Here is a 12,481-nt window from a genome sequence, read left to right as displayed (position 1 = left end):
GTTATAGATAATTAAAACAAAAAATTGAAAGAAAAAAGTCGTGCTATACGACTTTTACTATAAAAAAGCTAAAAATAAATAAATCGTATACACTTTGACGACTAAAAAAAATAAATACTCAAAGAAGTTGTATGCACTTTGACAACTTTATATATATATATAGAGAGAGAGAGAGAGAGAGAGGGAGAGAGAGAGAGAGAGAGAGAGAGAGAGAGAGGTGTAAGCAAAGTTACGAATTTATTGTAGATTATTAAAAAAAGTTGTATCGGAATGCTTGCTTTATAAGTATAAAATAAAATGGTCCCGATTATATACCCAAAAAATGGTCGTGATTCCTTTAAATACAGAGTTGGGCAGTACTAATAACTTGATTATTAAAAATGTTGAGATTCGTTCAATAGTATGATTATATACCAAAAAGCTGTGTACCCAAGCCCATGCTTGTCAAATATCAGTGGGTAAATATAGCTAGAGCATTATAAAGTCGGTTACTTCAGGGAACTTCTTATACAACAAATCCATAGGTAACATATTTGCCAGCAGTCTCACTTTACCGGATTATATTGAGAACACGTCCTCGCTAAGTCCATGATATCTTGCAATAGGATCAAAAAGTACCATGCATGCCAGTATCAACACAAATTTGTGGTACGGAACAATATGCATACAAGTCACGGATCATTCAAATAGTCACAAAGCATTCTACCCAAGATTTGCTACAATGTTTTTATCCAACAAAAGATTGACCACACACTCATGCATGCAAAGACCTCCACCAAAATCATCTATATATAAGTTAAAGTCTGAAGGAGCCAACAGTTGCACTTCACTAGAAGAATGTTCCATTCTAAAAAACAGTATTGGAGTAACTAAATATTGAATAAGTTTCATTGGCATTGGCATCAAAAACAACGGAGAGCAAATTTTAGCTTTCCATATTATTTAATTAATACCAAATTTTAATCAGGCTCAGCAACTAGATAGGACTCTTTAAAGCAACGGGTAAGCCCTAAAAACAAAGTTAGTAAAATAAGTATTATCAATTACCATGGTGAGAAAAGTAGAAGAAAAAGAGAGGAATGAACAACAACTAGTCCTAGGTTTCTTTCATGAGTAAATACTTACTTAATAAACCTATATTTATTTATTTATTTATTTATTTATTTTGTAGTGGTCGGAAAACGAAAGTGTTTGCCCGCCACTATCAATTTACGAAAGCCCCCCCAAAACCCTACATCGCCATCTGTTCTCACACTTCTCAGTTCCATTCTACACCACGAGACTCCTTTCTCCCCTCTCTTCCGCCTATTTCAATTTGCATTATTTAGCGTTTTGTTTATCGGGAAAGCCACGAAAGAACGAGAAAGAGGGCTTCTTCAATTTCATTCCGGAATGTCGTGGGAAGACGAGATTGTGATGCGTGATGTCACGAATGCGGGGCTTGTTGTCAGCGATCGCATTGGTCGCGAAGTTTCGTCTCAGCTCGACCTCGAAGAAGCTCTAGAAGCTTCCAGATACGCTAGCCACCCTTATTCCACTCACCCCCGAGAGGTAGCATATCACCCCCAAAATCAAAGGGTTTCGACTTGTTCTTATTATTGTTCTTGTTGTGTTCAACTATCCACGCTCCGTAATTGTAGTTTTAGGGCTTGCTTGATTACACTTTTCACCAACATTTCTTAGTTTTTTTTTTTTTAAAAAAAATCCGTTTGATTAATACAAATGAGGCAGAGGCCTTTACATTTAGCACCCGAGAATAATTAAAACTCGTTTCTCTCGTTTGTGTGCTAAATTTTAGTTATTCAGCATCGGGATCCCTATGGTGTGCGTGCCCGGAATGAATGTTTGGGATGGGGAAAACCAAATTCAACATTTATTATTAGTGTAGAATTGTGCTAAATTTTATTTTCGCTTCACATGAAAAGTCATATTTGTTTGGGAAGGTTCAAACACGTGGGAGAGGCGCTTACATTTAGTGCCCAATGCCTCCTACAAAGGACACCTGTGGGAAATTGGGGAAAAGAAGGAAATGGCTAATTGTTGATTTTAGAATGGAATGGCTGATTGATATTTGGAGATATTATGGAGGAGGGGAATATCAAAACGACAATAGGGATTCTAGATAAAGGGTGTGTCCAAAGGTTTTAAATAGCAGTCATGGTTTTGTTGCGTGTCTTGATATTGTAGGAAATTGCGGGCAAATGTGGCCACAATTACGGTTGTGGGCTCTTGAAAAACCTTGACTTTGCAGTCAAAATCACAGTTGCGCAGTGTCATCAATGGAAGAAAGCCAAAATTCCACCATATAAACATGTCATTGCGGCCTATGGCGCTACCATAGCTGGCCTCCATTCACAAATTGCCTATGGCGGTTGGCAAAAAATCTGTCATGCCATTCCACCATGGCGCTGCCATTTAACAACACTGCGGCTGCAGACTTTTTTTAAAACCATGGGTGTGTCTGTTAGCATATTAATGAGGTTGTGGTTCAGTTTTACTCTCTCCGACTAATTGCATTATTTAATGTCATTTCAGTGGCCCCCTTTAGTTGAGGTGGTGAATACCTGGGAGTTGCCTCCCGTGCTCATTGAAAGATACAATGCAGCTGGTGGGGAAGGAACTGCTTTTTGTGGAATATTTCCTGAAATACGAAGGGCATGGGCATCTGTGGACAATTCATTGTTTCTTTGGCGTTTTGATAAGTGGTAAGTTCTATGATGACGAGTAAGTTTAGATACAGGATTAGACATTTCCCTTACTCATTTTTGAATGAGAGATGTCTTTCCGGCTTTTCTTTTGTATGGAGTTTCCTTCTGCATTTTTTACTTGGCAGACATTCAAGCAATGAAAGGACTTCATATTTATCAGTGATCTACTCTCTCTCTGGGACCATATTAAATTTTTAAAAAAATATATTATTTCCCCCTTTTTTTTCTTTCACATTTTCATTGTTTTACATTTGTGGCATGAGCCCTCACAGACTATTGCATGAATTCTTATTACGTGTTATTCACTGGTTCTTTGCAATAGTCTCTGCTTCTAGTTTCAGCAGTAGCCTGATAGGTGTATGAATGTTACTGGGACAATGTTTTTGACTAAGCTGTTAGAAAAGGTTTAAGGGTGCTAGATGTTTGAAGATAAGATTTCTATGGATTTAATTTCTTTAAGTTTTTGTTTGAACTCTCTTTTTGTACTACAATTTCTGTTTTATAATTATTTTGTCTGTTTAATTGTCAATCTACAATAAATTGGTAAGGAATAATCTAACGGGGCTAAATTTTGTTTTAATTGTTGCTGTGTTCTCATTTAAAACCTTTAGAGCTATTTAACGGAACTCATATTTACATGTGCTGCAGTACTTCTAACCTAACATTGTTGCTTCCACAGGGATGGCCAATGTCCTGAATTTAGTGGGGAAGAACAAGCTATTTGTGCAGTTGGTCTTGCAAAATCAAAACCTGGAGTTTTTGTTGAAGCTATCCAATATCTTTTAGTTTTAGCGACACCTGTTGAGGTATTAATCATTTTAATTTAGAGATTTTCCAAGGATGTGTGGAATTGAATATTGTATTTATGAACTAATTCTTTTTGTTATGTGTTAAATTGCTTATGTTTACCTGAGCAATATCTTATTTCTTTCTTGAATGTTTTAATTGAACATTTCTAAATTGTTGATCAACTTTTTCAACTTGATTTTATTTGGTTATCTCTATGTGGATGGTTGAATTGTATCTTCTTGGCTTGCTGGTTGCCCGGTGATGGCAAAAAGCAGCTGTTTTACCTAAACTTTTCCAGTGGCATTGATAATGATAATAAGTAGTTTGGTTAGCTTTCTGAATTATTTATCCCTTCATTTCTACTCCAGTTCATGTTACTAAGAAGTTGGAGATTTTGGCTCAGTCAATAAGGTTTTTTATATACTATTCTTTAATATTCTTGCCTTGCTCTTTTTATCAGTTAATTTTAGTAGGAGTATGCTGCTCTGGAGGAGCAGATGGTTCAGATCCATTTGCAGAAGTTACATTGCAGCCATTGCCAGAGCATACAATACCTTCTGATGGGGTTACAATGACTTGTGTAGCATGTACTGATAAGGGCCGCATTTTCCTCGCTGGTCGGGATGGCCACATATATGAGATTCTGTATTCAACTGGTTCTGGATGGCAAAAACGGTGCAGAAAAATCTGCATCACTGCTGGTTTAGGAAGTGTAATTTCAAGGTACATTTTGTTTTCTTAATCGTTTTAGATATACAGGTCATGCTTGATTGCAAATTATTTTTTTAATCGTAGAATTGTTTGTACATTTCCTAAACAGTATATAAAGTTACCTGATTTTTTATAGCTAAACATTTCTTTGCTAATTCCTTAGTAAATTAATATTAGCTGTTATTTGCAGATGGGTTATACCAAATGTATTCAATTTTGGAGCTGTTGACCCCATTGTTGAAATGGTTTTTGACAACGAGAGACAAATATTGTATGCACGAACTGAAGAGATGAAGCTACAAGTTTATGTTCTAGGACCAAATGGTGATGGCCCATTAAAGAAAGTAGCTGAAGAAAGAAATCTTGTCAATCAGAGGGATGCACATTATGGAGCTAGACAATCCACAGGGTCAAGAGTCTCAAGTCGATCTCCAAAGCCATCTATTGTTTGCATCTCACCTTTATCTACACTTGAATCCAAGTGGCTACATCTTGTTGCTGTTTTATCTGATGGCAGAAGGATGTACCTATCTACCTCTCCTTCTAGTGGAAGCTTGACTGGGTTCAACACCAGCCACCACAAGCCTAGCTGTTTAAAGGTTGTCACTACAAGGCCTGCTCCTCCTTGGGGTGTTAGTGGTGGTCTCACCTTTGGAGCCATGGCTCTTGCTGGTAGACCTCAGAATGAGGATCTCTCCCTGAAAGTTGAGGCAGCTTATTATTCTGCTGGAACCCTTATACTTTCTGATGCATCACCTTCTACCATGCCTTCACTCCTTGTTTTGAACAGGGATTCAAGCACGCAATCATCGCCGTCAGGTAATCTAGGAACAAGTACGAGGAGTTCCCGGGCATTAAGGGAGTCCGTATCTTCCTTACCAGTTGAAGGACGAATGCTTTCTGTGGCAGATGTTTTACCTTTGCCAGATACCGCAGCTACTGTGCAATCTCTGTATTCGGAAATTGAGTTTGGTGGTTATGAGAGCTCTATGGAATCATGTGAAAGGGTGTCTGGCAAACTCTGGGCCAGAGGAGATCTTGCAACCCAACATATACTACCAAGAAGAAGGATTGTTGTCTTCAGCACCATGGGCATGATGGAAATTGTTTTTAACAGGCCACTGGACATTATAAGGCGGCTATTGGAATCCAACTCTCCACGATCAGTTTTAGAAGATTTCTTCAATCGTTTTGGTGCAGGTGAGGCAGCTGCAATGTGTCTAATGCTAGCTGCAAGAATAGTGCATTCTGAAAACCTTATCAGCAATGTTATTGCTGAGAAGGCAGCTGAAGCTTTTGAGGACCCAAGAGTTGTTGGCATGCCACAACTTGAAGGTAGTAATGCATTATCAAACACAAGAAGTGCTGCTGGTGGATTTAGCATGGGCCAGGTTGTTCAGGAGGCTGAGCCTGTTTTTTCAGGTGCACATGAAGGGCTCTGTCTGTGTTCGTCTAGATTACTTTTTCCTCTGTGGGAACTTCCTGTAATGGTTGTAAAGGGAAGTTTAGGCCCTTCAGGCACTCTATCTGAAAATGGAGTAGTTGTGTGCAGACTCTCTGTTGGGGCTATGCAAGTCCTTGAACAGAAACTCCGATCTTTGGAGAAATTCTTAAGATCTAGAAGGAACCAGAGGAGGGGACTTTATGGCTGTGTAGCAGGTTTAGGAGATCTGAGTGGTTCGATTCTGTATGGTAATGGTTCGGCATTAGGAGTTGGGGATCGAAATATGGTAAGGAACTTATTTGGTGCATATTCCAGAAATATGGAGTCCAATGGTGGCATAACAACTAATAAACGGCAAAGGTTGCCATATAGTCCTGCTGAATTAGCTGCCATGGAGGTGGGCCTACATTTTTAAATGTTTGCATGGCTTGTTTTGTAAGTAATTGGTTTAGTTTCTTCACTTGGGTTTGTTGTGCTACAGGTGAGGGCAATGGAGTGCATTAGGCAGTTGCTCCTTAGATCTGGTGAAGCCCTATTTTTGCTTCAACTTCTTTCACAGCATCATGTGACTCGATTGATTCAGGGATTTGATTCTAACCTTCAACAAGCATTAGTTCAGTTGACATTTCATCAACTAGTTTGTTCTGAGGAGGGAGACCATCTTGCTACAAGACTTATATCTGCTCTCATGGAGGTAAATCCCTGTTTAGGAAGCCATGAAGGAGATTTCATCTAAAAAAAGTTTATGCATTAATGGAGTTTTCTTTCTTTTTCTTACATAAAGTTTTTTATCTTCTATAACAATTAGTTTCCTGAACAACATACTCTGCTCCAGTATTATACTGGTCCTGATGGCAGGGGCACTGTAGATGACATTAGTAGGAGATTGAGAGATGGCTGTCCAAGCTACTATAAGGAGTCTGATTACAAATTCTTCCTAGCCGTGGAAGCCCTGGAGAGATCTGCTATGACCATAGATGCCGAGGACAAGGAGAATCTTGCAAGGGAAGCATTTAATTCCTTAAGTAAAGTTCCAGAGTCTGTGGACCTACGAACTGTTTGCAAACGTTTTGAGGATTTAAGGTACATATTTTTTTCCTTTCTTGCTCTCCTGCATTTTCATGACGAGCATCATCTATTTTTCATGGCCTATGATTTTAAGCCTTCAATCTGAAAGCCAAATACTCTTTCCCACTGTAGGTTTTATGAAGCTGTAGTGCGCTTACCTCTACAAAAGGCACAGGCTCTTGACCCTGCAGGCGATGCTTATAATGATGATATTGATGCAACTGTCAGAGAGCAAGCACTTGCTCAGCGGGAGCTGTGTTATGAAATAATTATCAGTGCTTTGCGGTCTCTGAAAGGTGACAACTTACAGAGGGAATTTGGGACTCCTATTAAATCAACTGCTTCACAATCTGCTCTTGATCCAGCCTCTCGGAAAAAATATATATGTCAAATTGTTCAGCTGGGTGTCCAATCACCTGACAGAATTTTCCATGAGTATCTTTACCAGGCTATGATTGATTTAGGTCTTGAGAATGAATTGCTAGAGTATGGAGGTCCTGATCTGTTGCCATTTTTGCAAAGTGCTGGTCGTAATTCTATACACGAGGTTGTTTATTATCTCTTTCTCCCCAATAACTAATTGATGGATAGCTGTTCATTAGGTCAAAAGGCATAAATATTGTGTATTACAATTTTGATTGTATGTTTTGCATGTAGACGCTACACCCTGCCATACTTCTCATAATATTTCTTTGTAAATTTAGTCCTCTTTTGTTTTTCTGGATCTGCTAGGTTCGTGCTGTGACGGCCACAACTTCTCCAGTGGGGCAATCAGGAGCACCTATGTCATCTAATCAAGTCAAGTACTATGAACTTTTGGCACGGTATTATGTCTTGAAACGCCAACATATGCTTGCAGCTCATGCATTGCTTAGACTAGCTGAAAGGCGTTCTACTGATGGAGTTCCTACTCTTGAACAGAGGTTAATCAAGTTCTCTCTTTCCTTGTCTTTATCATCTCCTTTTTCACATTTCCTTTGAAACTGGTAGCCTTCTGAGTAGTTTGCTACTTTATTTCTGCAAACCTGGATGAGATAGACAACGATACTTAGTGAACCCTTACAGCATAACTGATCTGATGATGTTGTGAGTGAAAAGTCACCGTGTATGATGTCTTTCATGTTAACCAGGGTTTAAGTGGAATTTTGTAGCCACTTATATCATAGGTGGATTTATTAAGTTCTACTTTCATCTGAAAAATGGTAAAACTGACACTTGATCTAACACAAACCATGGAAATAGATTCCTGATTCACAATTTGTTCTCAAACAACTACCGTTTCTTATGTGCTTGTGATGACTCAAATTCACTAACGTGTCCATGGCTGTACTTGCAAGACTCTGCACTTTACATGTATCAAGTTGATCTCCTTTTCCACTTAAGGCCTCTACATGGTTCTCTAGAATTAAGTAGGATTGCTAAATTTGTTTTTATGTGCTCGCATGGATATCTTCTAATAGTTTTTAATTTGTAAATTTCAGGTGTCAATACCTAAGTAATGCAGTTCTACAGGCAAAAAATGCAACTAATAGTGATGGGTTAGTAGGTTCTGGTCGAATTTCCATTGACAGTGGGTTCCTAGATTTGCTTGAAGGGAAGCTCGCTGTTCTTTGGTTCCAGATAAAAATCAAAGAAGAACTAGAGTCTATGGCTTCCAGGTCTGATGTTTTACCTGGCACATCAGATTCTGCCGAAAATGGTGTAGTCCCTGAGGGAAGTTCTACTGCTGATGCTAATTTTGCAAATGCAACACGAGAGAAGGCTAAAGAGCTAGCTTCAGATGTAAAGAGCATAACCCAGTTATATAATGAATATGCTGTTCCCTTTGGGCTCTGGGAGGTACTTTCATTCTTTTTTTTGTCTGTTCATTTGTTTGTTTTTTGGTTAGATTTGTGCAACTTTAGATTTTTCTCTTCTGCTTGTTCACATTATGTTGGTTTTGCACTGGTTGAATATCTATCTAGGCATGATAATGAAAACTACTAGGCATCCATCAAAGTCTTTTGAGCTTTAGTATCTAGATTATTGATGGCAACTGAGATTCAGGTCGGGCATGAAAGGAAGGATCCATTGTTAGATCGTTGCCCAAGGAAGAAACTGTCCATCTTTAAAGTGTATTCCAGAATAGGGCATGTGGCATAGTAACTATTATGTTAACTGTTTAGGGTAGAAGTTATGTATGGCTATATTATATATTGTGTAGTAATAGTTGTGATGCTGGATGTTCTTGAAGTTAGGATCAGTTATTTATTATTAGTATTAGATACATGTGTAGTATGAAGTAGCAGAGAGATTTGTGTGTTAATTCCTTGTAGCTTGGACAGAAAGCTCATCTCTGTAGGAGTCTGTCTCTGGGACAGCAACTACTGCTGCTGTAGTGTCTGTATTTTGTGCGATTTAACAATGGTATTCATCAATTCTATTAATTGGTGTTCTATCAATTATTCTGAGCAATTTGCTTTCAAATGTCATTTTGTTGAAGTAGGGAAGAGAAAGGATAAATTATTATTTTTGAAGAAAGAAAATGAAGGATTTGAGGTCCTCATACTCATTTTATTAAATTTAAATTTTCAAAATTCCATTACCACCTGTTTTATGGAAGTTCTACAAATCAATTATGTTATGTAAACTGGTAAATTTATTCATTCATGTAAACCTCCTTCCTTTTCTTCCATTTATTCCAAACTGTGAAATATATTTATGATTTCTTTTCCTTCCTATGATACAAAATTAGATGTGGGTAAGTTGTGACTTTTTTTTCTCTTCTCTCCTGCCAAATCCTTTCTCTATTTTCAAGCCAAAAAAGCATTACTAATTATCTGCTACTGGTACCGCTGGATATTTTTGTCATTGTGGTTTTGAAGTATTTTTGTTGAAAAGATTGTCATAATAATGTGAAATTTCTTTATCGAACTTCCTGTTAACAGTTCTTCATTTCCTACTTTTCCTTTAGATATGCCTGGAGATGCTGTACTTTGCCAATTATTCTGGTGATACTGACAGCAGCATTGTCAGAGAGACATGGGCTAGACTTATGGATCAAGCTATATCAAGAGGGGGTATTGCTGAAGCTTGCTCGGTACTGAAGAGGGTCGGGCCCCGCATTTATCCTGGTGATGGAGCTGTTTTACCACTTGATATTATTTGTCTTCACCTAGAGAAGGCTGGACTGGTACATCTTCCGGCTCACTAATTGATTTTTACTGTAGATGCTACTTGAATGTTATTATTTCTACCCTTGTACGCTCTAGAATGCCTTTCAGTTCTGGCGGGTAGGATTTGGTGCGATTATTACTTTTATCTTAGATATGAATTTGTGTCTTTCTATAGGAGAGGTTAAATTCAGGGGTTGAAGCTGTTGGAGATGAAGATGTTGCAAGAGCCCTTGTTTCTGCTTGTAAGGGTGCCGCTGAACCTGTATTAAATGCATACGACCAATTGTTATCAAATGGGGCTATTCTGCCATCCCCAAGTGTTAGATTACGTATGCTGAGATCGGTTCTAGTGGTACTTCGAGAGTGGGCAATGTCTGTATATTCACAAAGAATGGGTAGCAGTAGTGCCACTGGGCATTCCTTAATACTAGGTGGAGGATTCTCAACGGAACGTACTATTGCTAGCCAAGGAATCCGGGACAAGATCACTAGTGCAGCAAACAGGTTGACCTCTTTATCCCTTCATCTATTCATCTTATTAATCTAGTCCTTTTGACATTTCTTGTGGACATAATTTCTTTCAATTAGAAAGAGGTATAGTTTTTTGTATTTGTTCCTTGATCCCATGCATCATGTATTAGCTGATTTCTCGAATCTTCCATTCTTTAACCTGTGCACCTGTTCTCATCTTCCATTGAGGTGCATTGTTTATATCTAGTTAAAGTTTTGATCTGATTGACTTTTTACATACAGGTATATGACTGAAGTGCGGAGGTTAGCCCTTCCACAGAACCAAACAGAACATGTCTACCGAGGTTTTAGAGAACTTGAAGAATCGTTTATAAGCCAACATTCATTTGATCGATTTTGATGTTTGTTGCAATATATATAGTGTTGTATAAATTGTTCTTGTCATATAATTATTCTCAAATAAGAAGTTTTTAATTTTCCATATTGGATGTGATAATGTGATTCTTTTACTATGATCTGATGTATCAATTAGAAATATAGAGCCTAATTTTGTGAATCAGTCTCGCGGCCTGCTCATTTAAATGTATCGGCCAAGTTGTGATACCAATCGGGTGTTGTTAGGTGCATCCAGCATTTTTTTTAAATACTAAAATTTTCCTTGCGCTTTTTTTCATTTGTGATGGGTGTGTGTGAGGGTGGCCTATAAATCGTACAGATCAAGTTGATCCGTAAGGTTGATACGGATCAAGTTGATTTGTATGTTGATATTAAGCATACGGATCAACTTGATCTGTAAAAGACTTACGGATCAAGTTGATCTGTAAAAGACTTACGGATCAAGTTGATCTGTAAAAGACTTACGGATCAAGTAAGGCTTCTACGGATCAAGTTGATCTGTAAAAAGCTTACGGATCAAGTTGATTCGTAAGTCTTTTACGGATTAACTTTATGACTTACAAATTAAGAGTATTTTCGTCATTTCACCTTAAGTATTGGGTGCATGCACTTAGCAACACCCTAGCAGTCTATTGGCGTGAGGATTCACTTCATAATCCAGGCTTCAGATTATCTTTTAAGCATTATTTTCATTTCAATTTTGAAGAACGTTTAAACGTTTCGTAACAACAAAATACACCGGAGTCCATATTATTAATGGTTGATATCGTGATGCGTCTAACATTAAGAGGGTCTCTATAGGGCATATCCATTTTTCCCCCCTTTCCCTTAACTAAATTCAAACCAAAGCATTTCAGTGTATTTTCGAGAGTGGAAACCTTTCTTTCCTAATTAGACAGTGATTTTCACATAATTTAAGAGAATGAGACAAATTTATTATGCGTATGTTATTATCTTGTATTTAAATTATTCATATTTTACGTTAGACATTTTTATGATTATATTCAAACTAAACATGTAATTCAATCTCACAATCTTATTTTTAGTTTGATATTGAATTCCCCTAAAAAAAATTTAATCTTGAATGAAATTCAATTTGACTTCTTAAAAAAATGTTTAATGATCATAGATTTAGGTTAATTATTTTTCATTTTTATCCTTTTTAACCGTTAATAAATATAAAATATATAATTTATAATAAAATATTTGATAAGTTATTTTAATAAACTATAATATTTATGTTTTCTTTTATAATGATAATCTTATGGAAAATTGATCATCAGCATGTTAGTGTTAATAAAAATAAGAGTTAAATATATTTTCGGTTCCAAATAAATTAGAAAATTTTGACTTACAATCCTAAAATATATCTTACATCGAGTTCCTAATAAAATATATTTTTGGTCATTCATATTTTATTTTAAATTTCTAATAAATTTTTATTTATCTTGTATTAGTCTCTCTGAAAAATATTTAACAGGGACTATTTTTTTAAATGCATTTGATAAGGGACTTTGCTTCCAGGAGGTTCTAGTTAGTTTTTTGTGCTGCCTTTTTTTTCTCAGATGTAACAAAAAAATAAACTTGTGCAACTCACCAGTATTACAGCTAGTTAATTCATATGAAGCTTCTACACTGCACTTGCTTTCAAGTTTCAATTAGTTGACTGTGAAAACTTACAATTAATTCTAAATTTTAGATTTAGGTCCCCTGGCTAAATTGTTGGTGGTGGGTTCACT

The 12,481-nt window shown here is 37.0% G+C and overlaps 1 protein-coding gene across 1 annotated transcript; it reads left to right on the top strand.

The window, feature by feature from the left end:
• Positions 1 to 1,160: 1,160 nt before the first annotated feature.
• Positions 1,161 to 10,905, top strand: LOC114421220 (nuclear pore complex protein NUP155-like). Its single transcript, XM_028387061.1, has 13 exons — positions 1,161 to 1,551; positions 2,536 to 2,705; positions 3,388 to 3,514; positions 3,958 to 4,220; positions 4,399 to 6,049; positions 6,134 to 6,346; positions 6,488 to 6,735; positions 6,853 to 7,267; positions 7,453 to 7,643; positions 8,202 to 8,559; positions 9,674 to 9,892; positions 10,051 to 10,379; positions 10,629 to 10,905. Exons 1-13 carry the CDS (start codon positions 1,393 to 1,395, stop codon positions 10,744 to 10,746), a joined length of 4,461 nt encoding a protein of 1,486 aa, XP_028242862.1. The 5' UTR covers positions 1,161 to 1,392; the 3' UTR covers positions 10,747 to 10,905.
• Positions 10,906 to 12,481: the final 1,576 nt, after the last annotated feature.

This window comes from Glycine soja, chromosome 8, assembly GCF_004193775.1.
Source record: "Glycine soja cultivar W05 chromosome 8, ASM419377v2, whole genome shotgun sequence".
NCBI classification, from domain to species: Eukaryota; Viridiplantae; Streptophyta; class Magnoliopsida; order Fabales; family Fabaceae; genus Glycine; species Glycine soja.
This window is presented reverse-complemented; position numbering and strand designations above follow the sequence as displayed.

Coding starts and splice junctions, on each gene's coding strand:
- LOC114421220 (XM_028387061.1), top strand. CDS start 1,393: ATGTCGTGGGAAGACGAGATTGTGATGCGTGATGTCACGAATGCGGGG. Junction 7,268..7,452: donor GTCGTAATTCTATACACGAG/GTTGTTTATTAT, acceptor TGGATCTGCTAG/GTTCGTGCTGTGACGGCCAC. Junction 8,560..9,673: donor TTCCCTTTGGGCTCTGGGAG/GTACTTTCATTC, acceptor CTTTTCCTTTAG/ATATGCCTGGAGATGCTGTA.